Below are 26754 nucleotides of genomic sequence, written 5' to 3' on the forward strand. Positions count from 1 at the left end.
CCATAAAAATTGTGCTGATCAGAACCTATTTATCTTGTTGGGTTTTTGTGCTAAATGATGTTACTACTGGGCCAGTATTAGGTAATGTGCAATCAGAGTACAGAAGTGACAGTCAACAAGTCTGAGGAGCTTGGAAATGAACATTCAATGGAAAGGAGCAGGAGTGTTAGCTAAATCTTTATTTCTACCTTTTGCTTTATAAATTAGGTTAAAATCATCTCATTTAAGCAGTTCTGCTAGAAATAGAATTTTAATAGTTTATTTTACAATCTTGGGCACTGAAGGACTTACTAACAGCAAGGTTAAGTAGGTAACCTGCCATCTCCCTCCCTGTCCCCCAAAAGTAACCTTTACTGCCAACACAATCCAAACCATTTGTTAAAGGATTTTTTTTTTGGTGCTAAACTTTGGTGTAATTAAAAAAATAAACAAATTTAAAACCAAATAGCATCAAAATTTAATAGACAAGTTAAGTAATGAAGAAATAGGAAGCAAGAATGCTAAAGCAATAGGAATCCAAAGATGCAGATCTCAATATTTAAAGGAAAATGAGAGATTAAAGTCAGTAGCCTTATGCTATTTAATTCTATTAGTATACACCCTATAAATAAATACAAGGCATAAAACCCTAGAAACTAAATAATAACCTGGTTGCATGCCCATTTCTGACTGTGAATTTTTTATTGGTTTTAATGACAGATGTTAGGGAAGTTCTGAATTTTCTTTTTTAAGCATACAATTGTGTTAATTTCTTACCTCTTGTGCTGGTTTTGGCTGGGATAGAGTTAATTTTCTTCATAGTAGCTAGTATGGGGCTATGTTTTGGATTTGTGCTGAAAACAAGTGTCGATAATGCCGAGATGTTTTCGTTACTGCTGAGCAGTGCTTACACAGCATCAAGGCCATTTCTGCTCCTCACCCCACCAGCGAGCAGGCTGGGGGGGCACAAGAAGTTGGGAGGGGACACAGCTGGGACAGCTGACCCCAACTGACCCACGGGAGATTCCAGACCATAGGACGTCACGCTCAGCATATAAAGCTGGGGGAAGAAGGAGGAAGGGGGGGACGTTCGGAGCGATGGCGTTTGTCTTCCCAAGTCATCGTTACGTGTGATGGAGCCCTGCTGTCCTGGAGATGGCCGAACACCTGCCTGCCCATGGGAAGTGGGGAATGAATTCCTGGTTTTGCTTTGCTTGCGTACATAACTTTTGCTTTACCTATTAAACTGTCTTTATCTCAACCTATGAATTTTCTCACTTTCACCGTTCTGATTGTCTCTCCCATCCCACTGTGAAGGAGGTGTGTGAGTGGCTGCACGGTGCAGTTGCCGACTGGGTTTAAACCATTACACCTCCTAAGTATTTCATTAATTTAATTCCTCCTAAACCATTTTTAGGTAGTAGTACAGGGAATGTAGAACGGAACTCAACTCTCTGCCACTGTTAAGGTTGGGACTGGCATTATTGTGAATAATTACAAATTGACTTTGTTAATGACGAGTGGGAGAAACCTGTAGGTGGGAAGTTTGGGTGAACGTAGATAACAAGGGATGAAAAAGGGTATCTGGAAACAAAGGGGAGAGAATGTGGAAGAAGAACATGTTTAGATTGAAGTTGCTAATGGTGGTAAATAGAGGAAAGTGAATAAAAGAAAGAAGGAAATAACAGAATAACGAGAACTCATTCACTTGGGTATGAGAGGGGAAGGATGTTGCAGTCAGCAAAGTGAAATTCGAAATAACATGCCTCAGCTTTCCTTTTATCTAGAATCCACCTAGAGAGGCACCAATTAGACCCAGTTTCTAGATACACGGCTCTTTCTTCATAGTCAGAGATGCCAGTAATTTCCTTGTATAATTAGACATTATGATAGGAAAGGAAGAGAAGTTGTGTTCTACAAGAATCCCAAAACTACAGCTTGCACTTCCCACTGTTTCCAGATGTGTCCTCATAGTTAAGTTGTAAAAAGTATTTACTCTAGGCTCCATTTTGCCTCCCTTCAAATGTGTGGCTCATCTGAGCATGGACACCAGATCTCTGTACCCTTAGCCATATTCCAGCTGTTAGGACGTTATGCATTTTCTTTCTATCCTGCTGTCCATGTGACTAAGCAACGTTGACTATTTTTATCTTAATACATCATGGTGGTGGTGATGAGTTTTAGTTTTGATGAATGGAAAATGAACAGAGACCTTATGCACTTGAAGCTATGGCTTCCACTGCTTGGCTGATGTGACAGAATCTCATCCTACACCTGTCCAGCTCTGATCTTCAAAGTTTGTGCACTTCGTAGTCCCCCAGGATTCAAGAAGGATTTTGTGATCTTCCATGTGATTATGGAAAAGTTGTAAGCTCAGTTTGAACAGTTGGCTTTTTTAAATACAGGTGGGGTTTTTTTTTTGAGAAAGAATCATGGTGTCCTTGAAGAGAGAAGATACTGTAATTAAAAAGTTACATTAGATACGTTTGAATGGGAATGAACTTTTCACAAAAGGATCTGTGGTCAGATTTCAATTTGTCGAAATTGTAAGTGGGACCAATGTCTTTTATATTACATCACTTATCTTTTGATATGGGATTAAGGGAGATAGCAAACATAATTGATCACAGGGATTCTGAGAGATTGAGATCATAAAATTCTTTTATTCATGAGGAATGGTTTTAGAAGTTAGTTCCTGGAAGGAAGAAATGGGGCTAAATTAGGATTTGGAAGACAGTAATATGCAAGGAAAGAGTAAGGTGCCTCAGTACTCTGTAATAGAATCTGCCATCCTTTATACATAGAAAGTGCAGATGGTAAATCTACAAAAATACCTTGGAAAATCAATCAGTCTTTGAAAAATATCAAGTTTAATTCTGATGCTTTATATACCCTGCAATCCTTTTTAAAAAAAATTATTCTAAAAAAGAAATTAATGCTGGGAACTGAATGCAAATACTGTTCTTAACTGGTAATAACACTTCCACACTCGGAATATCATGAACTATTACATTGATGAAGTACATATTGGAATCTGTCTTATTGTAGCACAGCAGCCTTAGACCTGCAATTGATAATGAAAGTTAAAAAATATTAAATTCCATTTAACTCTCACTGCCCTGAAAAATACTAAAAAGAAGGAGAGCAGCTGCAACATTTATCTGAATTGAGTTGGATGTTTTCTCTTTTCTTGGAAATGTTATGCTTTGAGGCAACAGGGTTTATTCTTGTGTGTGTTTGCAGGATTTTCTTTTTCCCCTTTCAAAAAGATCTAGGTCTCATAAAAATATTTTCATCCATTAGTCTTTGACAAGGTACCAGGAAATACTTGAAATGTTCATAGATGATGTAGTACTAACCAGCTGTCTTTTCTCCTAACATATCTTTAAAAATGAGAACAAGGATCTTAAAATAAAGTACTTAAGTGATTTTTTAAAATCATAAGATAACTCTTCAAGATAATTATAATTTAAATGTGTTCAGTACTCCACCAAAGGTCATCTTACAATCATTTTGTCAATTAAGACTTCCCAAACTTTTTAATGATGTTGGATTTTGATTTCAATGTTGGAAAATAGTCTGATTACCAAAATCAGGTGTAGGTATAAATTTATATTTGAATACGCAGAAGATCAAAGTCAAATTTAAACTGGTAAATATATGTAATTCTTTTGGTTTGGAACTTCCCATTACAAGTGAGAATGAAACATCTTTTTCCCACTGCAAGGTTTTCTGTCATTCCAGTCCTATCAAAGAGAAATGGAACTTGCTATTAATAGAGCAACTGAATTATTAGCACCTATTGATTTTTTATATTTCTTTTGTGTGTGTGTGTGTGTGTGTCTGTGTGTCTGTGTGTGTGTGGTGGTTTAACCCCAGCCAGCAATTAAGCACCACGCAGCCGCTCACTCACTCCCCCCCACACCCAGTGGCATGGGGGAGCAAATCGGGAAAAGAAGTAAAACTCGTGGGTTGAGATAAGAACGGTTTAATAAAACAGAAAAGAGGAAACTAATAATGATAATGACAACACTAATAAAATGACAGTAGTATATAATAAAAGGATTAGAATATACAAGTGATGCACAATGCAATTGCTCACCCCTCGCTAACCGATGCCCAGTTAGTTCCCAAGCAGCGATCCCCTAGGCCAACTCCCCCCAGTTTATATACTGGGCATGATGTCACATGGTATGGAATACCCCTTTGGCCAGTTTGGGCCAGCTGTCCTGGCTGTGTCCCCTCCCAACTTCTTGTGCCCCTCCAGCCTTCTTGCTGGCTGGGCATGAGAAGCTGAAAAATCCTTGACTTTAGACTAAACATTACTTAGCAACAACTGAAAACATCCGTGTGTTATCAACATTCTTCTCATACCTAACTCAAAAACATAGCACTGTACCAGCTACTAGGAAGACAATTAACTCTATCCCAGCTGAAACCAGGACAGTGTGACAAAGAGAGAGATTACTATCAGTGAACTTCCAGTCTTGCATAAGAGAAATTAATAGTGAGTTCAGGTTTTTAACTCACCTCACAATTCTTCTTGTCCCTTCTGTAAATTATATTTGCACCATAGAAGTGGTGCAAATACAGTAAAAAAAGAACTATGGTAACATTTTGTTTTGATGAGTATTTTTTTAGTCACATACATCTGTCCAGTTGTTCTTCATAGAACAAGGATCTTGAATAGTAATCTGTTTCTATATCTATTGTGTCAAAAAACTGTATTAGCAACTAAAGCTTAACAGGTTCCTAAATTCCATATGTACTTTGTGTTTAACACCATATTGACACTTTGGGTGGATAGATTAATGGTCAAAACAAAGCAATGGCAAAGTGTAGGTCTGCTTTCTAAAACCGGTAACGGAATGTGAGCTTTGTATTAAAACAGAAAAAAAAAAAAAAGACAAACCACCAACCCAAAGCAGAACCTCAACCCAGTTGATTTGAACAGTAATTTGACCATATTACCCTTAATAGTAATCCTTAAGAACAATCAACTTTCCTTTTAAATCATCTTTTTGAATTCCCACAATAGATTTCCATTCCTTGTCCCATTGCAATATGTACTGCAATACCTGCTGTCCTGGCATTATTTTAAACCAATAAGCTTTGGGAAAAAAACATTTTTCCTACCACAAACTGAATATTTCTGTATTTACCTCCTCCCTAGTTTTGATTCAAGCTAATTGATCAATTCAAAGACTTGTCTATAAAAAACATGTGACTAGATTCAGATATTAAATTTGTTCAGTTTACAGTTAATCTTGAACATTGCAATTATACTGTGTTATTGGATCGAAAATCGCAATTTTGAGCAAGTAGTGTATTAAATCATTGCATTATTTCTGTAATGCTATCTTACAGGAGTCAAACTTAGTTCATTAAGAGGTTTAGATGCCTATTTTGAGCTTGCTTTTATGTAGTGCACTAATCCTTTACTAATCTGTTTTATGCTGTTGATTAGCAATGCTTTTTACCAAGAGGAGGAGCTTATTTGTCCCTAAATTTAATACTAAATGCTTTGATTTCTAAAATAGATTGTCCACATTAAAGTATCAAAGCTAGCTCAGCTAACTATATAGTTATCCCTTGCAAAATATCAAAGTAATTTTTCCTTTTCATGCTTTTTATTATTCAGAAACTTGAATAAAGTAAAAGAACAAACATCTGTCTACATCTGATACAAAATATATTTTTCTTTTCGTGTTTTTCTCCCCTTTTCTTGCCTTCCCTGAATACATATAAAAGATTGCAGAGTGGTTTCTGGGTAGGAGGTGGTTTTACTGTAAATCTCAAAATGCATTTTTCTTAAATGAATGTATCAGATGCATGATGTCTAAAAAAACTATACAAGACAGTTTTTATTTAGAAGGATCTCTCAACAATTTCTATATAACTTGCCTAATTACCAATTCAATTTTAAAATTACAACTTTAAGCCTGTATAATTTTACATTTCTTAACCTGAAATTATTATGAGATGATTGTTCATATGTATACATTATTCCTTCACTTGCAGAGACATGCACTCCTGAAACCTCGTAAATTCCCCCCAGAGCTGAAGAATGTGGATTACAGTGTAGAAGTGAGCATGCAAGAATTCTTTGAGGTTCCTGAGAAATTCTCTATTCCAGTGTTGGCATCAAGCAGAGTTAATTTGAATGTTTCATCAGCAAAAGACCTTTCACCTCAGAAAACAGGTGAGAATAGTCTTAAATATGATGAATTTGGGGTTTTTTTTGGTGAGATAATCTGTATTTTTAAGGTTTTCCTAAATACATTCAGAAAATGATCTTTCTCAATTCTACTATTGATCAAATAGTCAACCTTGTCTTTGTCATCACTACCCAAGTTGTATCTTGTTAGCTCAAAACAGCGCTTTCCACTTGCCGTTGTTTTTTTCAAAGGCACACAACCACAGGAGACTTGTTCTAAATGAGGAATTTGTTTGGTTTGTTTATCTGACAGATCCTGAATTTGTGCTCATTTCTCACTTCCCCTTCTTATCCAGCACTGATCTGTGCTCAAATTGGGCCAGTGATACCACATATCTTTTCTTGTTTGCCTCTCCTCAGTCAGCTAGAGGGAGGTGTCAACTAGTTGTATGCTGTTTTCTCCCTGTCCCTCATCAATGAACAGTTGTGCATTAGTCTTCAGAGTGATCTTGTCACCTTTGGTCAGTGTCAGTTCCCTCTTAATTTTTCTAGTATCTTAAATTTTATACTGAAATCTTAATTGCTTTCTTTTTTGCTTGGCTTTCATTTTGATCCTTCCTTTGGTAGCTGATTTTTTTTTTTTTTTTTTTAATGCTTTATTTAAACTTATAAAGCACTCTAGGTTGCATTTCTTAAAAAAACTTGAGTGGCTGAGAGAACTGGGGCTGTTCAGCCTGGAGAAAAGGAGGCTGAGGGGAGACTTTATTGCTCTCTACAACTACCTGAAAGGAGGCTGTAGGGAGGTGGGGGTCTGTCTCTTCTCCCAAGTAACAAGTGACATGACAAGAGGAAATGGCCTCAAGTTGTGCCAGGGGAGGTTTAGATTGGATATTGGGAAAAATTTCTTTACCAAAAGGATTGTCAAGCATTGGAACAGGCTTACCAGAGAAGTGGTGGAGTCCCCATCCCTGGAGGTATTTAAAAGACGTGTAGATGTGGCACTTGGGGACATGGTTTAGTGGTGGACTTGGCATTGCTAGGTTAACAGTTGGACTCAATGATCTTAAAGGTCTTTTCCAGCCTAAATGATTCTGTGATAAAAATTGTGTTTATATTTATCTGCTAGGGTATCTGTGCAAGGTTATATCACAGCTAATGTAATGTCCCATGGGTAACTGATAACAACACAAATAATTTTTTGTTTTGCTACTTAAAATATAAGTAGTAATTTTCTTAGCAAATTTTGTAAAGGCTTGAATTATAGTCAGTGCATCCATAGTTTTGTTTCATCGCTTCTTGATCAATAGAGTCCTTCTGCATGTTTCTGCAGTTCACTTCTCCAAGTGTCATTGGAATTAGTCATGTGCTTTCATGGTGTATGTTTGTTTCTGTACTTGGTGTATCCCTTGTGTTTTTGTTTCTTTCCTGGAATAAAAATAAAGAATTTATTGATTATTTCTGACAAGTCTTTTTGTTACAGATTCATTCTACTTAAATTACAGTATCTGTGCTGTAGAACATTTTAGGGTGTCACTAGGCACTTTTTTAGGAAGATAACAACAGTTATTGCAGTATTAGAAGCAAGACTAGCCTGACGAGTGACTACAGGACAAGCAGTCAGTAGAAGTTGTAGAATTAGATGTAACACAGGTTGAAGGCTGAAAAATTTCTTGAGTGATATTTAAATCCTAGTTAAAATCCTTTTGTTGTCAAGTTAAAAAATAATTGCCTGTGTTTGTAATAATTGATGTAGAGGTGAACTAAAATAAGTCATAATGGCTTTGTTGAGTGGTGTAGGGGATTCTTTGGATTGCACTATAGAAGAGGGGAATACCAGCTGGGATGGAGAGCAAAATCTGCATGCACAAGTCTGATAAAGACATAATAAGACATCCATCATGATCTCAGAACAAAGGTTGTTAACTGACCAGATGGCAGGTCACTGTTGCTTAGCAACTTCTCAAATTATTTTTAAAGCTAAAATGTGAATGAACATACCTAAAAATTTTAGAGGATTAATTGCTAAAATGTAGTGAAGACACTACATTACAGTAAGGAATTGGTTATTTTACTGTCAGTTCATGCTGCTTCTTTATCCATCAAAGGACATTATAAAAGTATCTGAAAGAGGGAAGTAAGCGATGTAAAGTCAGAGACTAAATCATACTGCAGTGAACACAATCTCTTTGATATTTATTTTTTGCTTCTCGGACACTTAAATAGTTACATGAGGGAGTACAAATGTCAAGATGATACAGAAAAATAAATGGGGCTTTGGTAGTGAATTCAGAGAGGTGGTGAGCTGAAGAACAGCTAAAAAGGGAAGCTGTGATAACCAGCTGATAGCACGAAAACAAAGATGTGTTCAGTACCAAGGCAGTGCGGGCTGATTCAGTGTCTTTATTGTGCTAACGGGGAAACACAGGAATATTTACAGGCTCTTAGAAAATCTAATATTATGACAGAAGTCCTCAGGTGGTGTTCCTGTGGATGGAGGCAAAACATTTGGTCTCATCTGAAAATTTTAACTTCATTATCTGTAGAAGAAGCAGCATTTTAGCCATGGTGGTAGCTTTCCTTAGGGTGGGAGTAGCTGCTTCTCTGAAGAAATGACAGAGTGCTTAGATTTATGAAGAAAAACAAAGGTGGAAGCAAGCTAACTAATATCAATCCTTGGATCAGAATTTCTTAGGCTGCAGTAGCAGGAAAAGTGTCCAGCCAATATCTTAAGAACTCCGCCAACAGGGAATTAGAAGGTAAAAATCAATGCCACTCAACATATTTTCCTGTAAGATAGATCTTGTTAAATAACCTTATTACATTTTTGGCAGTATTACAGATCTAATAGATAAAAAGAATACAATATGTTTACCTTACTTGCAATATGACTTCTTGATCAAAATCCAAACCATATGCTTGTATGGAACTAAAATTATATATTCGCCAGATTGAAAAACTGTAACAAATTTTGTTGTTAATTCATTACTGGAGAGTCATCAGAAAGTGAGCCCTCAGGAACTCATTCTTGTTGGACAGTTAACTACTTTTCATCAGTAATTTAGAAGATTATATAAAGTCTTTGCTGAGTGAGCAATGACCCAGATTTTGTGAAAGAATAGTTAGCTGAAATTGCTACATAGTTATAAACTCTGTATTTTAGTGCAACCAAACATGTAGTATATGTGGAACAGAGTCTGCATGCTAAACCAGGTAAGAGGCTAGTTTTGGAAAAAAGTTGTTAGTGAAAAGGACTGACAGTCACAAAAAATTATTATCTCAGTGTGATCTCTTTCTTAATGCTGAAATGGCCAATGAGATCTACAGATTAATTAGAAATGTCGTAAGGATTGGGGAGATGGTCTTGTCTCAGTACGCAGTATTGGCAGAAGAGCTTGTACAGAAGTGAAGGGTCTGGTGTCTGTAAGAAGTTTGTGGAAATTCTAAAAGAATTTGTGAAAGACAAACCACAAAAACATTCCAGTGCTAGAAAATAAAGCATAGGACAAGAGCAACCCCGCGATCACTTTGAATTCTGTGTGCCTGCCAAGCAGTTCAAGCACAGCCCCTATAGCGTGTCAGTGTTATGTGACCCAAGGAGTCTGTACTTACTGCATGTGGATGGAGCTCATCTAGTAAGTCTGCCACTAGCAGAATGCCTAAGGACACAGTGTAATCCTCAGCCCAGCTCTGTTTCATATTGAGATTGTTAGGGTTCTTTTGGTCTCCTTTGTGCATTGATCTACACCCTGAGTACCCCCATCCTCTTAAAGCTCCTCTTGATGATATGCAGAATGTATCCTGTAATTCTTTGCTTTGTAAAAATTTTGGTGTGTGAGAAGATCACATCACATATCACAGTGATTGTTCACCATTGTCTTAAATAGGATCCTGAAGAGCTTTAGTCTCTCTGAATCATTACAAGTAGCCTGGGAAATAATTCAATCCCTGTATATAGCTCAGGAGAAAGGTAATTCATAGTAAAACTTTAATGCTTTATAAACCAAAGGATAGTGGATTGAGCATTTAGAAACTTGTGTTAGGCATAATTAACTTTGAAATAAGTTGCCCTTTTCTTAACGGTGTGTTATTAAAGAACAATAAGGCTAAAATGTCAAGTGGAACTAAAATAATGGCTCCAGATTTTAAGCAACAGAGAAGCAGCATCCAAAACGAGCTCCATGCTTCACCAAACTAACAAGTTGCTGGTTTCCTTGGATAAAGCATCCATAGAAATGCTTTGGCTGTCTTGCCTCATCTGTCTCTGTATGTGCGTGTTTCCAGAGCAAAACCAGTACAAATTACACTTGGTTTGAAGTTTTAGCTAATAGATTCTATCCCTTTGTTTTCCCATCATTCGCACACCCCTTGCTGTAATCCCTTATTAGTCAGGGAGTCATTCATTTTGTGGTTAATGCTAAAGGGAAGATGTGACATTGAAGTTAATAGAGAGATTGTTGTGTGATGAGTGAAAATGCAAACACAAGGAATGACCAGTACAAAACATAAGGGCCATAAGACCATCAATTAGACTATAGAATCATATATCACAGAATGGTTTGGGTTGGAAGGGACCTTAAAGATCATCTAGTTCCAACCCCCCTGCCATGGGCAGGGACACCTTCCACTAGACCAGGTTGCTCCAAGCCCCATCCAACCTGGCCTTGAACACTGCCAGGGATGGGGCATCCACAACCTCTCTGGGCAGCCTGTTCCAGTGCCTCACCACCCTCCCAGTAAAGAACTTCTTCCTTACATCTAATCTAAATCTACCCTCTTTCAGTTTAAAGCCATTACCCCTCATCCTATCACTACATGCCGTTCCAAAAAGTCCCTCCCCATCTTTCCTGTAGGCCCCCTTTAGGTACTGGAAGGCTGCTATAAGGTCTCCCTGGAGCCTTCTCTCCTCCAGGCTGAACAATCCCAACTCTCTCAGCCTGTCCTCATAGGAGAGGTTCTCCAGCCCTCTGGTCATCTTCTTAGCCATCTTCTGGACCCGCTCAAGCAGGTCCATGTTCTTCTTACGCTGGGGCCCCAGAGCTGAAGGCAGTACTGCAGGGGGGGTCTCACAAGAGTGGAGTAGCGGGGGACAATCACCTCCCTTGACCTGCTGGTCACGCTTCTTTTGATGCAGCCCTATAACCTAGGGAAAAAGTTTTACTTATTACTATGCAGCTATAATAAGGTATACCTGCTCCTATAATTTGTTCTTATCAAACCTGTTTCTTCTATTCTGCTTCCTTTTCTCTCCCAAGAAAGCTTCGACTTCTAATGAAATCAGAGAAAATTAAGAAAGGGTTGTGATAAGCTTTTCAGCAACATAATCAGCAGGTTTAATTAAGTGAGTGTCATACTACATGGACCCCCTTTGTTATAGAACAGAATTTTATGTAACCGAGTGGTTAAGGTACTCTTGACCTATTTTTTCCCCATAATCCCTTTTTGTTGTCTATTTATAGGAGTATGGGCTAGGCTAAATGTGGAAATAACAAGATATAGTTGTGTTATGATCAGATGTTTGCATGCATCGTACCTGTTAATGTTGGAAAGGAGAAGTTATTCTATGCCTGTAGGATAGGAGGTTTTATTATTATTTTTATTGTTTATATTCTAACACAACAGGATAAAAATTCCATGTCTACCAGTAATAATGAACACTATGTAGATTGTACAATATAAATGCATTCTATTTGGTCACTTCATTATATATAACATAATTTCATTTAGAGGACCCCAGTACATACCCAGATTGGCATGACTGTTGAATTTTAGTCTGATATTTACTGGCAATTTAAAAAAGAAAAAGAAATACCATACCTTAGAATGATACCTAAAGATAGGTATCATTCCCATTCCTTAGCAGAGAGGTTTTGTATTCTCCCCCCAAATCTACATCTTCAGCAGCAACATGGCACCCCCAAACCTGATAGTTTTTTATTCTGTGTTAATTTATGAAAATGTTACCCATGAATAACTGGGTCTATAACATTGATCTGATCTCAGTAGTTATCTTATGTAGCCTAAATGATAGACTATAGTTAGAAATATGTGATATTATGTTTTCTTTGCCATGCTTTCCAATAAAGAAAGTGCAGAACAACTAACGATCAAGAATTAAATTTTAAATTGTTATTTGGCATGCATCATTCTTACTGTTTGAGATGAAAAGTACTTTTCAGTGTTTTCCTTTTGTGTTTTATATAGTCATATCATATAGCTAAGTAAAAATATTTACCTACGCTGTAGCATCTATAGATGGACTTTTTCATGTCACTAATATATTCTAATCGCTATATATATATTTCTTGATAATGATATGCTATGTTTTAAAATTTGCATTAATATTTTTTCATGACCTGTGGTCAAGCTTATCTCCTTCTTTCTATGACTTTTAAATAGTATCTCATACTTGCTCAGTATTGGGTTTAATCAGTGCAATCTTTTTTTTATCTTTTATTTATTTATTTATTTATGTCTCCAAAGCAATTTCCTGGGGCTTTAAATCTATTCTTCAATAAAGCATTATCAGTAATCGTGTTGTTTCTTCCTAGTATTCCATGGTCCACATGCTGTATATATTTTCCTGCATCTTAGTTGGTCTTTTTTCTCTGAATAAATGTTGTGGTTTAACCCCAGCCAGCAACTAAGCACCACACAACCACTGACTCCCTTCTCCCCCACCCATTGGGATGGGTGAAAGAATCAGAAGGAAAAAGGTAGAAGTCGAGGGTTGAGATAAGAACAGTTTAATAGAACAGAAAGGAAGAAACTAATAATGATAATAATAACAATAATAAAATCACAACAATAATAATAATAGTAAAAGGATTGGAATATACAAAACAAGTTGCTCACCACTCACTGACTGATGCCTAGTTAGTTCCTGAGCAGCGATCCCCACCAGCCAACTCCCCCCAGCTTATATACTGGGCATGACATCCCATGGTATGGAATACCCCTTTGGCCAGTTTGGGCCAGCTGTCCTGGCTGTGTCCCCTCCCAACTTCTTGTTCCCCTCCAGCCTTCTTGCTGGCTGGGCATGAGAAGCTGAAAAATCCTTGACTTAGCATAAACACTCCTTAGCAACAACTGAAAACATCCCTGTGTTACCAACATTCTTCTCATATTGAATCCAAGACATAACGCTATACCAGCTACTAGAAAGAAAATTAACTCTATCCCAGCCAAAATGAGGACAACAGATCTTAATATTTTAAAGCAAAATTACATAGTCGCTGTCCAATAACAAAAAATTTGTTATCTTTCCATTTTTCTGTTTACATTTTGAGGTTTTGTTCTAGCCCCTTATCATGTTAACTTTCAGAGTTCAGTTCTCTGATTTAACTGACAGTATAGTAATAAAAAATTAATTACATTTAGTGGTCTTAATCATCCAGGATAGTGAGGCACAAATGGGATTAAAAAGTGTAAGTGGTAGCATTCCATTTTACTCTTCCTTCATACAAAGGATTTATTTAAAATATGATTCTGTTTCAAAATGTGGCTTTGAAAAATGATGATATAGGTCTTTATCTTAATAGTTTTCATGCCATCTATATCTATTGAATAGCTATTTCTACTATATATTAGTAGAAAGTTGTTTTGGTCTTGCAAAAGTGAGAGGGATTTAATTATTAGACTTGATGCGTTTCTTTTGTGTTTCGTATCTGCAATAATGAATTCAGTGGAGAATAGTTGTATTTGCCACAAGTTTTTTTGCATTGTGAAAACCTTTTGGAAGGCCTCTCTCTCATGCTGGTGTGTGAATCGGCATACTGCTGTGGTGAAGAAGGATGTTAATCAGAAAACACACCAGAGTATCCTGTACCTCGTTCTCTGGTTAGAATTGAGGTTCAGAAGATTCATTGAAATATGGAGTTGGCCTAGAAGAAGAACATGTGGATAGACGGCAAAGGCTTCAGGCTTCCTTGACAGATGAAACCTTTAGGGGTCAAGATGCTCATACGTGATTTAGTTTTTCACCAGTGAACTCTGACATCTGCTTGCATGACTGTCAGTGTCAAGGCCAACCTTTGTCTTTGGTGCAATCTTGAGACTATTGGGTCTGTGAGGCTTAGAAGATACTGCTTCTCTAAAGTCAGTAATAGATTTGGTGTTGGCCATGCCCATTTCTCATCGTCACTGGATCCGGGAGGAAGACATTGACTTCCTTTCATTGTATTTATTTTATTAATTTTATTGTATTTATTATTATGTGCGTATTTGGACCTGTCCCATGCTGTGACTGGAAGAATGTTGTGCTGTGCCAGTGACACTCCCAGTCTTCCTTCTAGAGGTGAAAACAGAAGAAACTTTGCATAGAGAGGTTTTATGGCTCAGAGTTGTAACTTTATAAGCATCCATCTGCCTTCACGTATTCTGTGCATCTTTAGGATAAAGCAATGATTTAAAATTGAGTCCATTTTGCTTTTATTTTGTAAAGATACATGTTTTAAAACTTTTTAATGTAGTTGCCGCTGTCACTGACTTTGTAATGCATATATATGTTTATAATTTTCATAATTATTATTTTTCACAGTTTAGTCTAAAGATTTCCTGCCATGCAGTCTTATTTTATAGAACTGTATCTGTAGAAAAGAACATGCTCTTCCTGCAAGTAAGAGGCCTGTTTGACAAGTCAGAGCTATTATGTTATCTTTGTTTAATGGAGTTTATAAGCAGTTTATCTGCTGTATATTTGCTGCTCCTGTCTAGCAGCACAACACCAGTTATGGCAGGGTAAGAAGGAAATGGCTATAGATTTTTGGGTAAAACTGTTAAAACCAAAACAAAAATCCATCCTATTTGTCTTTTCAGCCGTTAATGAAAGATCAGCTTTAACTAAGTTTAAATGAAGCAGAACAGCTTGCTCAGCAGTTGGGTTTATTTGAACAACATGGTTTTTATACTAAATAATGTTATGTATCAAAGGTGAAATAACATAAGTTGAAAGGGGAGGAAGGGCTTTCTTTTGCAAAGTGATGTCTCTGAAAATATTTGAGAAATCTGCAAAGTAGCAGAGTACTAAGGGTTTCAGCCTTATTTCCCACTCTGTGTTTTTCTGACTTCAGCTCCCTCTCACTCTTTCATTAAGGATTTTTTTTTTTTTAATTTGGAAAAACAAGGGTCTTGAATGCATAACTGGCAAAATACAGTGTAGGTATAAAGAAGTGCTATTACCGTTTTATGAAAGGAAGAGTATTACTGGAACATCACATCTAGTTCTGGTTTCCATACTTCAGAAGGGAGGTTAGAAATGAGGAAGGGTTCAGGAAAGTGCTGTAGTAATTATTTCAAGGTCTTGGAAGTTTGAATAACTTGATATCTCAGTGATCTCTGAGGGAAAGAGGTCCTGTTCAGTTTACCTGTAAGTACTTAAAAAGAGAGAATATGTCTAACTGTAAAGGGCTCCATGCAGAAAGCACAGCGCTTTCTACATAACACAGAGATTTGTAATGAAACAATTTATGATACCTGTAAAATGATGTGAGTGTGAGGTTTATTAAATACTGACACAAACTCAAGAGAAACAACAATCTTTCTACCACTTAGTCTTATAAAAAAGAAAGTGGATGCTTTCCTAAGATACACACTTTTGTTTCAACTGTCAGGCTACGTCTTAATATAAGAATTATTTGGTGAAATTCTAATGTTAAGATAAATGTCCAATAATATGTCTTTTGGTATTAAAAGTGAAATAAATATTTGATGCAGTCAGATTATACAAAGAGGGGAAAAAGAATAAATGCTTAAAAGCTAAAATTGCACAAAAATAAATACATTCCTAGACAACAAGTTGAAATAAATAAAGACCGAAAAATCAAAGCTAAAGTAAGAATTAGTTGAATGATTAGGGAAAAGAGAAAAAATTTTACTCTGGAAGATGGAAGTTGGTTATCAGATTTCTCAGTACTCATAAAATATTTGCACTAAAGTTTAACAAAAGTTAAGGACCGTAATTTTAATACACACAAATTTGGAAAATAAAGTTCAGGCATACATAGGATCTTCTTTGTTGAGAAAGGGAAACATTCTACAGCTGATTTGAGCAATTGCAATTTGAGCAAATAATACAAGATCTATTGCTACCAATATCTAAAACTAAAGCGCTGTGGTGGGTATCCAGTTGTAAGAACAATAAGCGTTTATCCCAGAGTTAGGAAATTCGGGAATTTTCTGGAATAGGCTGTGCCTTTATATATTGTAACGTGACACTGGCAATGGCTTTAAGTAATTGAAAAACAAAGGTGTAGAAATTCCTGAGATGAAGCACTTCACGTATTTGCGTGTGACAGTTCATGGATACTACAGCATGCAGGTACTTCATGAGAAGGGCTTCATGTTTATTTGGTTTTCTTTTTTCAGACTGTTTTTCTGTTTGCAATCTTCTGCCCTGAAAGGACTTTATGTTAGTAATTGTATTGTTAGCAGAAACCTGATACTAATGCCCTTGGACTAGAAGTATTTTAAAGGAAAGAAAGTATATGGGAGTAAATGATTGATAGCAATTGATATGCAAAAGCAATACAGCAGCATGTCAGTACCAGCATATCAATACTTTATATTATACGTTGTAAGGATAACCAAATATCATCTGCTGCTGCCATGTAATGATAAATATCCATATATATTACATCAGTAATGATAAATTTGTGCAATTCCTTAAAATAATGGTAAGATTTTAATTTTCAAATGGATATGCACCTAAACAAGTATGCCCTGTTATACACTTACTGTATTTTATAAGCATGTACATTGTTAAACTTTTCTGGAATGTTTTTAGTCATGCCATACGGTTCAGTTTCATTCCTAGTTTATAAAGATAGACATAAAAAGCCCAGGCAGGAAAATAGAAATAAAACTTTTTTTTTTTTGATGGCTAGATTGTACTATTTCAGCATTAAAATTGTCTAGGAAGAAATAAAAGTCCACAATGCATTTTCAGTGGAAAAATGTTGTTCCACCTTGCTATCTAATTTAGATTCAGTATCAAAAGCTAATATCAGAGTTCTTTTGCCTCTTACTACAGGATTTGATAATGCTGGCTGCCTGCTGTTATACTTGCAAAGAATACCCAAAAAGAGCCCTCTTTTTTTTTTTTTTTTCCCCTTCCTTCCTCCCCAGTGAATGGATGAAAAAGCTTTCTCTACAGAACTATCAAGAATTGTCAGAAATTTTCTACTTTCTTCATAATTGTTCCTACAGTTAATTTATTCAGATTGTTGTGGCTTCAGTTAAAACAACCACTGTCTTACTTTTTTTCTCTTTTTTTGAAAGAAAACTTCTTTCCTTAGAGAATTCGAGATTGCAGAAAGGAAGGAAAGTGTATTATCATGTGCTACAGAAATCTCTAGCTAGCTCTTGTTATATCTTTTTGGCATTAAGCCTTCATTACTAATTTTGCATTAACTTACTGTTTTGCAGTAAGCGGTATAAAAACTTGGTCTTTGATTCTCTCCATGTAATACTTCCTTATGCATTCAGTGCACTCTTTTTATTAGTTCTGGGCTCTCTTCTCTGTTAGTGGGAAATCTTGCTTAACCTTCCTTCTTTTCCCCTCTGTTGCTTATTTTTTAAAGATCTCATCTCAAACACTTCCTTCTTCCAGTCATGAAGAATCACTTTTGAAATTTTTGATATTTGTAAATTTTGGGCATATGTGTTAGAGAGATCTTGGCTCTGTTGTGATTTTAGATAAAGAGACTTTGAATTATTACTCTACTGTTTTTTTTCTCAATGCAATATTTTATAATTTGGCTAATCCTCTTCAGCAGGGGCTATACATCAGATGACTTAAGAAAGCACCTTAGCTTTATTATGTTTCTTAAGTTGTATTAAGAAAAATTTTACTTGGCAGCATTCCGATTGCCCATGGGCATAGTGACTGTGTAGCCTGCTTGTTTCTAAAGCGCTTACAAGTATTCTTCAGAAATAGTGAGGGGCAGTGTTTATTAAACAACCAACCTGCAAGAAACTCTTTCTTCTACTTTATTGTAGTGTCACACAGCTCTTTGCTGGCTCCTGAATGTGATACATGAACACGGCTGCTGAGTATTCATGACAAGACATTGAAAAAAAGTCTCTGCCATTTGCATTTTTAAATCAATTAAGGAAAACCTGCTCTCATTCCTTTCCCCCCCAGTAGATCTTCCTTTTCCAATTGATCAAGTGTATTTAACTGTTTGTTTAGATATGTAATGATATACTGTATTTAAGTGGAAAAAAGAACCAATAAACAGTTAGTAGGTTTTTTATAAACTCTTCTACAAATCTGTTGTATTCAGATAAAGTGAAAGAAAATCAGGAAACAAACACACACAGTGACAGCAAAAATTTCAAAACCTATCAGCACTCATTAAGGGATATAAAACAGTGGTTGCTTTTTCAAGACTACTGAATAGAGTGATATTCTAATTCAGATGAGCTCATTTGAAGACCCAATATATAAACAGAAGTCAGAAGAGTCTGGGTTCTTCAGTATTTAACCTCCTAGGAGTCCATACCTGCAAATTCAGTCTTCGGGTTAATTTAACCAGTTATTTGTGACACATGCACAGTGTCAGAGATAAGTTCACTGTGAAATTTAGCTTTGAGCTTCTAAATAGATAGAGCCATCATTGCCAAATAAAAGCTAATATAATGTGCAAGTAGTTGACTAACTGCTGAAGGCCAATAGTTTCCTACCTTCAGAAGTTATGACAACAGATTGTGATATGGAAGAATAGCATTTCTATTCTTTATTCTTTCCCTCCTCCCATAATTTGTGATAGGGCTAAACAGCGATTACTCTGCTAAGTGCCATTATTACTAACCTCTAGAATATATTTTTTCTTACATTTTAATGTCAAAAGAATTGTCATTACTTTTCTTTGAAAGGTGCTGTTTGTTGGCCAATGCAGTTAGAGGATTAACTTTGAATTCAGGTCAGGCAGATCTAAAATGATGAGTTGTAAGACTTTTAAGAACCAGAAAACATGGACTTTCTTAATTCCAGATAGTGATCAGATTGTCTTTCGCGATAAGTAAATGGCACAAGATGCCAGGCAGTTGCCAGAGAACATGACCAAAACCTATGTGCTGTAATTCAGCTTTCCAAGAACGTGTGGTGGTATTACACACCAAAAGTATTGCTTTTGCAAATACCCCTGTGTTGATAACTGTATCATAACTAAACCCAATTCAGATATTCAGATTCAGGATCAAGTAAATATTTCCTATGGGCATTTGTCTAATACAAATCTATAAAATAAAACTGTTTGCCTATTTCACATGAAATAACTGCCCATCAAAAAATAAATATCCTGTCTAGGGAAAGAAACTGTACCAAAAGCCTGTATTGTTCTGCCTGACTTTTCACTGTTGTGGAAATACTTGCAGTCTCATTAATTTCCATGGATGCAGGCTCTGATTCCTGTTACACAGAAATAACATAAATGCTGCCCATTGCTTACTGTTACTACTTTTGTCTCGGAAATTGTTAAGCCAGTTTTGACCCCGTGGATTATTTTCATTAAATCTTTGAATTAATTCCTAGACTAATCTTTGCTGAATATCTTATGAGACTGAGAAAGAAGAAAACATGCTAATCTGAGAAACTTTTAAACTCAGTTTACTCTATGGTATTTAAAATTAGCATGAAAAAACATTTTGCAGAAACCCTCCCAACCTTCACCTATAATTCACAGGCAAGTGATTTCTCTAATCATTTTGATTTGGAGATCCTGTCTCGCTTCAGAAACCATGTCTTATTGCATAAAATACTTATCATGTTAAATAAACATCACCAATTTACTAGGTTTCCTTTTCATTGATTGTAATTGATCATAATATTTCAATTATTCAACAGACCTATTCTTCAATACATTTTTTTAATGCATAAGAAACAAATATTTTGATGCAAGTAATGCCAAACTAAATAGTATAAATATGGAATGAGATGGGTAGGAAGACACTTCTTGGTTTTCTGTTTAAATTTTTCTGTAGGAGGCATTTCTGTTTGAAAGTGTGCGCTTCAAATATGAGTCCAACTCAGTGAAGGATAACGCTAATTGTTAGTACTTATAATTTCCATGTAGTGCAAGAAAGTAAAACTCATGCAGAAATATTCTGGAGTTGCTGGTACACTGTTTTATCTTTCTTCAAATAGACGTTGTAAACATCTACTTTATCGTGAAATGCAAATATTTAAAATGTGTACTTTAAATTCTAAGTAGATATTTTGTTTCAACATCCTAAAATAATTCTTGTAGACAGAGAAAATTAGGGACTGTACTAATGAACTGAAGAAGGGAAAGGACGGTTTCATTCCTTGCATAACTGACAAACTCAGGTCACTTTTGTGGAAGATAGCCCATAGGGATAATAACTTAGTGACAAAATAGAAAAAAGAGTAATAATTCTAAAATTACCAGGCCATTAATCTTGTCTTTAAAAGAGAACAAACTAATTTATTTCAGATAGGGTTAAACCTGAGGTGCAATTTCTAATCTTTTTGATAGCCTAGTAATGTTGAAAGATTCATAATGTCATTCTGTATGGTTCATCTCTTGAACTTGAGCTATTTTTGTGAAAATACTGAAGTAGTGATGACATAAAGCAACAAGAAAGCTTCAATTTGGTGTTCATTTTCAGAGAGGTGAGAACTGAATACATGAGGAGCACCACTTTGTGGAATAGAATGAGCAGCATTGCAAATGAAAATTGATCGCACTTTCTAAAGTCACTAGTCGTCATTGAAGGTATTAGAATAGTTTGAGACCAGTTGCCATACATATCATCAGGAAATAAGCCAAATTAAGGAAGAAGGGAAATTCCACAAGAATTTTTCAGGTGTTCCCCCTCAGGGAGCAGCAATTTATTTGGAGTTTTATCTGTAAGGTTCTGTTGTGTCATTACATTGTCTCTGACCTTCCTCATTATCTTTTCCAACTTCAGGCGTTGGTTTCTAACCTTGGAAAGGAAGAACAGTCTTTGTTACGTATAAAACTACAGTGGCGTTTTTACAGCAGCAATCTTCCTGTAGTTTTTCAGGTTTCTTGAAGACTCTTGGGAGAGTTGGACTCTTTTTATGGCCAGTCACTGGAGTTCCTCATGTGCCTTCCCTTCTCCTTTACACAGTGTACTACAAGGGCTAGTGCAGGGCTTAAAATACTGTGAAAGAGCCTGATCCTTTCTGTAAGCAAGAGCAGAGGAAGAAGTCTTTGCAGCAGACTTGTGTCTGCGGGGAGTTTTTCGTACTTGCTGTGGATTGGGCAAATGGGGCTTTTCATGATTCTGTTCCAACTTGGACACCCCTGGCATTTTTGGTAACTCAGACTTTCAGTCCAAAATTGGCCATAGGAAAAGTCTAATGAGTAGCTCTCATGAGAACTGCTAAACTTAACAGAACTCCAGTCATTGTTGGGGTTACTATTAGCCAAATGTACTGTATTGTCTCTGATATCTCTCATGGTAACTGTTGACAAAAGTATAGTAACTACTATACTTTTTGATATTTACAGAAATTCATATACATTAAACTTTTCTAATAAATTTAATAGATCTTTAAAAATATTTCTCTCTGTGCACTACTAAAAACAATAGAAAATATTGTTTAGATGCTGAAACATAGCTTTTTTTTAGGAAAATAAAAATTTGACTGTGCATATATGGTAACAGTCCTAAAAGTCTATTTTGTTTTAAAGTGTTGCATGTACTGCTGGGGAGACTCTCCTACAGTTTATTGGAACTCTTTCCAGATTCTGCTTATGAATTCAATGTTTCTGCAAAGCTTTACAGCATTGCAATTTTTTGGTTTTGCTTTTAGATAGAAGTGATGCAGCTGAGCTTCCTATAAAATTCATTCCTCGGTATGCTGGTCGCTACCACTGTCAGATTCTTCTGAAGTCCTCCTGTGATGTTCGTGTCTATAAGATTGAATGTGTAGTGAATACGGACCATGCTGAAGCAGAGCTTGAATTTCTAACTCCAGCTTACCAGGCAGTGATTCAGGATATTCCAATCGTAAGTTCACTTTACTACTAGAAACTAAACTAAGATTCAGGATTTTTAAAAACTGGACTCCGGATCAATACTGTTAAAATTTACAGTTGTAAAATGCACAAAGCCTGTAAATACTGACTTGAGTATTATTACTCAAAGTCCATATTGGACATAATATAAAGCTTGTTGGGAAAAATAGTTTCTGGCTGTTCTTAAAGTAAATTATTATTTTGATGGGCTTATTTCTAATGTTTCACTTCTGTCCTGACAATTGTTAATCTGTTATTTAATAATGTTATTGCACTGAAAGTGAAAAAAGGAGTTGTTTAATCTAGGGAATAAATGTATTGTTTCTGAAAAAAAGGAGAGAAGTTGAGAAGTAAAATAGAAGAACTAGATTATATACAATTTAAAAAATATGGCAAGCATAGGCAGTATATCATATATAGTTTTATCATACCTATTTTGTTTATGAAACCCTTGACACATGAGAAGTAAGGCCAGGGAGTGAAGATGGAGTATAGGTTGGAACACCATCTCCCTCAGAAAATTATTGTTCAAATTTTAGAGAACTTTTCCAATTTAAAAGACAAAAAATATGAAAAAAATTATAGGAAAGGAGCTTAAGCTGCGAGAGAAAGGGTGAAGATTCTTTAAGAGATAAAAATAGTAAAATATTTCCTGAGATTTGAACTATACTTTGGTCTATGTACTTGATGTAACCTTTTGATATTAGAGCCAGTGAAGAATACTGGTGAGTTAATTTATAGAAAAATTATTCTGAGATTTTGTAGACAAAAGAGTGGGGGCAGATTCAAACACGGAGACTTAACGTCCAGGGAAAGAGCATACTGTGGATGCTCTGTGAAATACTGAAGGTAGACAAGAACTAGTTCATTAGGAAAGAAAAAAAAAGTAAAGAAAATGAAAGGAAATCATATTACAGGGCTATCTTCTCTTACACGTAAATTTTAAGATATTCATATATTATTTATTAAACATTGATTTATTGAATGTTACATTAGTTGAAAAACAGCTGTTACATAACACAGAAAGGTTAAGGTTTTTTCCACCTTCTTTAAATAGAGAGTTTCAAAACAGATTGGCTTTATTCTTTTGGGTTTTTTTTTGTGGATTTTTTCACTTCTGAGTGTTCCTAAGTGTATGCTTTTAAATTTCATGCAGGAGTCATGCTTTTAGACTTTTAAGTCCTACTTGTTTTCTTAGCAAGGAAATAAAAAGTACCCCGATTAGAGCATATATTCTCTCTGTATGTATGTGTGTGTTTGTGATAGAGGGAATGCATATCTCTTAGTCTATCGGAATCATAGCATCTATCGGAAATGTTCCCATGCTTTTATGTTGTTAGTTAGCGCTGTTATATTTGTCATTCAAATTGCTGAACTTTGAAATACTCTTTGGAGGAAGACAGATGCTCATAAAGAGTGAAACTGAGTTATGGGGTTGTTCAATCTGCTAAACTTAGTTTCTTCAACCTAATATTTAGTGTTCAAAGCACTTTTTACAGATACTAGCAAACTAACTGTCATCACGTCTGTGTGGTAGGTGGAACACTTTATAAATGGAGCAAATAAAATGGTCAAGTGATTTGCTTAAAGCCACACAGTGAATTAGTGACAGAACCAGAATAAGAACCCACCTTAATCTGAAATCTGTGATTGTTTTTGATACGGGAGTTCAGGCTGAACATCTGAAGTTTCTGTAATTCTCACAACCATGAGATGAATGTAATTGTTCTATTAATCACTTTCAGCCTCTCCAGGTATAGGTCCTATACATGCAGCCTTATTATGTACCTTGGATTTAACTACCTACTGTCCTGTGAAAAGATTCTAACTCCCTTTGCATTAGTTGGTTTTCTCATTGACTTAACAGGCTTCAGATAAGATTTCACATTAAGCAGAGATCCTGTAAGAATTAGATGATTAAATAATTAAAACTGTTTGTTAATGCATAAGTACAAGGGAGTAGAATTTAACAAATATTTTATTTTCATTTTCTAATGTTTGTGGTTGACCTTAATATCTTTCTTTAGAAGATATTTTTAGACAAATTCATGCTGTATTAGAAGGATTCATTACAGAAGAATTTCAAAGTGACCATGTTTGTCAACTACATTTCTCCAGCTGACAAGTTTTTTTGTTTGAGATTGAGAAGAAATACTTATGCTATGTATTGGTGTAATCATCACTAGTGTGAATAAAGGAAGCATCTGATACCAATGGCACTAGAAATCATTGAAAATAAAACAACTTAAGCCCCCAAATTTTCACTGTCCTCCTCTTTTCCTTCCCAAAGAACAATCATGGTGATGTGTTTCCTCTGTCCCACCTTTTAAAACAGTAGATTAGCAAAGGGTGGTGACCTGACAGTTTTAAAACTGGTCAAGCTGGTTTTCAAAAGAATAAAGTTGTTCCTGATATTTGGGAAAAAAAAAAAAAAAAAAAGACAGAGAGAGAGCATAAAAATAACCTTTTGTTGCCTTTTTTTCCCCTTTCATTTTATCCTCTGCGTGAGGATACCAGTTAATTACTTTTTTCCTTTCATATTTTCTACCAGAGATGATGTAATTGTTGTTATTACAGAATTGGAGACCACAGTGATAGAAGTATTTTGAAAAACCAAGGCACTATACAAATCTCAACATTCCAAACAGGCATTTGTGCTCAACTACTAGGAAATTTACCTCTTAACAATTATGAATTAAGCATTAATCATACATATTAATCAAACCTTAGATATATGATACTGCCATGCCATGGGGTTAGCTCTGATGACCACAGGTGGTGGTTCTTAGTTTCTGAGCTTGAGAGAGCTGAGCTTGAGAGACTTTCAAAGAAGGAAACAAAGATTGAAGTATTACCTACCTCTATTCCCCCAAATCCATTGTTTATCTCTGATGTCTATATACAATTTTCCATGGATGAAGAACATTATGTCAAAGGATTACTTCCTCTTTTCATAGATGAGATCAACCTTCTCTGTTTTGACAAGGAATGTATTAGCTCTTGAATGCCAGTTTATTTTCTTTTTCAGATGGATGTTAACCTTTTTGCAGACTGGATGTTTGGTCATCTGGTTCCTTCAAATAGTGGGAGGCTGAATAGCATTATTTTAGTTTTACTATTTTTATGCAGCCCCCAAGCATGTATTACAAAATATCTCACTTTCTACCATAATCAAGCAGTCTTGTGATACATCTGGGTGCAAGACAAACATGTTTCTTTAAATAGGCTTTCATACTACTTTTCATACTAATCAATAAAATTGATTAGACTCTTGAGCCTGTAAATACTCCTTTGGAGATGGAGTCCTTAATTCATAAGCAAGACTGATCCTGTAATATAGTTAGTGGCCAAATGAGGCACTATATGCTAGTACACCACATCAGCACTTCAAAGAGGTACACTAAGATTTTCTACAGATGGAAAAGGGACAGAATTTTGGCAAGCATTAAACGGCATCATAAAGATACTTGTAAATGTTTATGATGATACTTATAAATTCCATCTTGACCATTAGCTATATCATGTACATATTCTTTTAATGAGTATTCCTGCTGACAATATTGCTACTGATAGTATTGATACCAGTACCTGTGGCTGCCAGGAATAAGGGATTTACTATTAGCTTAATTCATTCTTAAAATACACTGTTTTATTCTCCCCAAAGGTGCTCTGAGCCAGTACTTTGGGAAAATGAGTACCGTGCTCTGATTTGATGATAACTGCAAGTAAAAGCTGAAATGCATGTTAAGGACTTTAAATGCATAATCTAATTTACATCTTTACTTTTATTTCAGAGTAACATGTCCAGCCATGACTGGAAACTTGAAGCAATTTTGGAAGGACAGGGTTTTTACGGCCCTCCTCTAATAAATGTGGGTCTAGGTGAAACAGCTCTGTATCCTCTAATGTTCAAGCCTATTGCTGAGGGCATAACAATGGTAAGAGGGAAATTAGTTTCAATATTTGACAAGGATGCTTCTGTCCATAAAATTTACATCGGTGTCCAAATTACAAAAGTGCTTAAGCGGTTGCTAATATTAAGCATCTGCTTGAGAGTCAGAAATTGAAAGATTGCCTACTAGCCGAAGTAAAAAACAAAGGAACTAACTTTGCAAAGCTTAAGATTAGGCATGATAGATTTCCCCACCATCCTTTATTATCTCTTCCTTTATTTGCTCTTCTATCAAACCCTCCATTTTAATGAAACAACCAGTTACTCTATAGACATTCTGAACTTTGAGCATAAAAGTGTACATTGTATTAGTCTAAATTTAAATACATATATTAAAATGTATTTAATTACTTAAGTAGTAAAGTAGTAACATTGAGTATTTCTCATTACATGCATGCATCACAAATGAATTTGTGATGGGTACTTTGTTTCATAAAATAATTTCTGTTACAAGTTAAGCCACTGCTTAGAAGCTGCTTTTGTCATCAGAGTAATCACTATTCTGAATTCTAAAATGAAGAGCAGAGCAAAGGCTATGACACCTTTAGCAAGAAGCAGTATATGTATTTTTGCCTCTATATAAGCTGAGAGATTTTGACTGCAGGTTGCTATTGAAATGTGTGAATTGCCAAAGAAAAAAAAAAAAAAAAAAAAAAAAG

At 35.6% G+C, this 26754-nt stretch overlaps 1 protein-coding gene across 1 annotated transcript in view; it reads left to right on the plus strand.

Annotated features, from left to right (window-relative positions):
• Positions 1-26754, plus strand: part of CFAP47 (cilia and flagella associated protein 47) — a 354799-nt gene that overhangs the window by 155690 nt on the left and 172355 nt on the right. Inside the window, exons 45-47 of the mRNA XM_041125007.1 lie at positions 6001-6181; positions 21939-22135; positions 25938-26081. Coding sequence (XP_040980941.1) covers positions 6001-6181; positions 21939-22135; positions 25938-26081 — 522 coding nt within the window. The remainder of the gene's footprint in view (positions 1-6000; positions 6182-21938; positions 22136-25937; positions 26082-26754) is intronic.

Source organism: Aquila chrysaetos, chromosome 7 (assembly GCF_900496995.4).
Source record: "Aquila chrysaetos chrysaetos chromosome 7, bAquChr1.4, whole genome shotgun sequence".
NCBI classification, from domain to species: Eukaryota; Metazoa; Chordata; class Aves; order Accipitriformes; family Accipitridae; genus Aquila; species Aquila chrysaetos.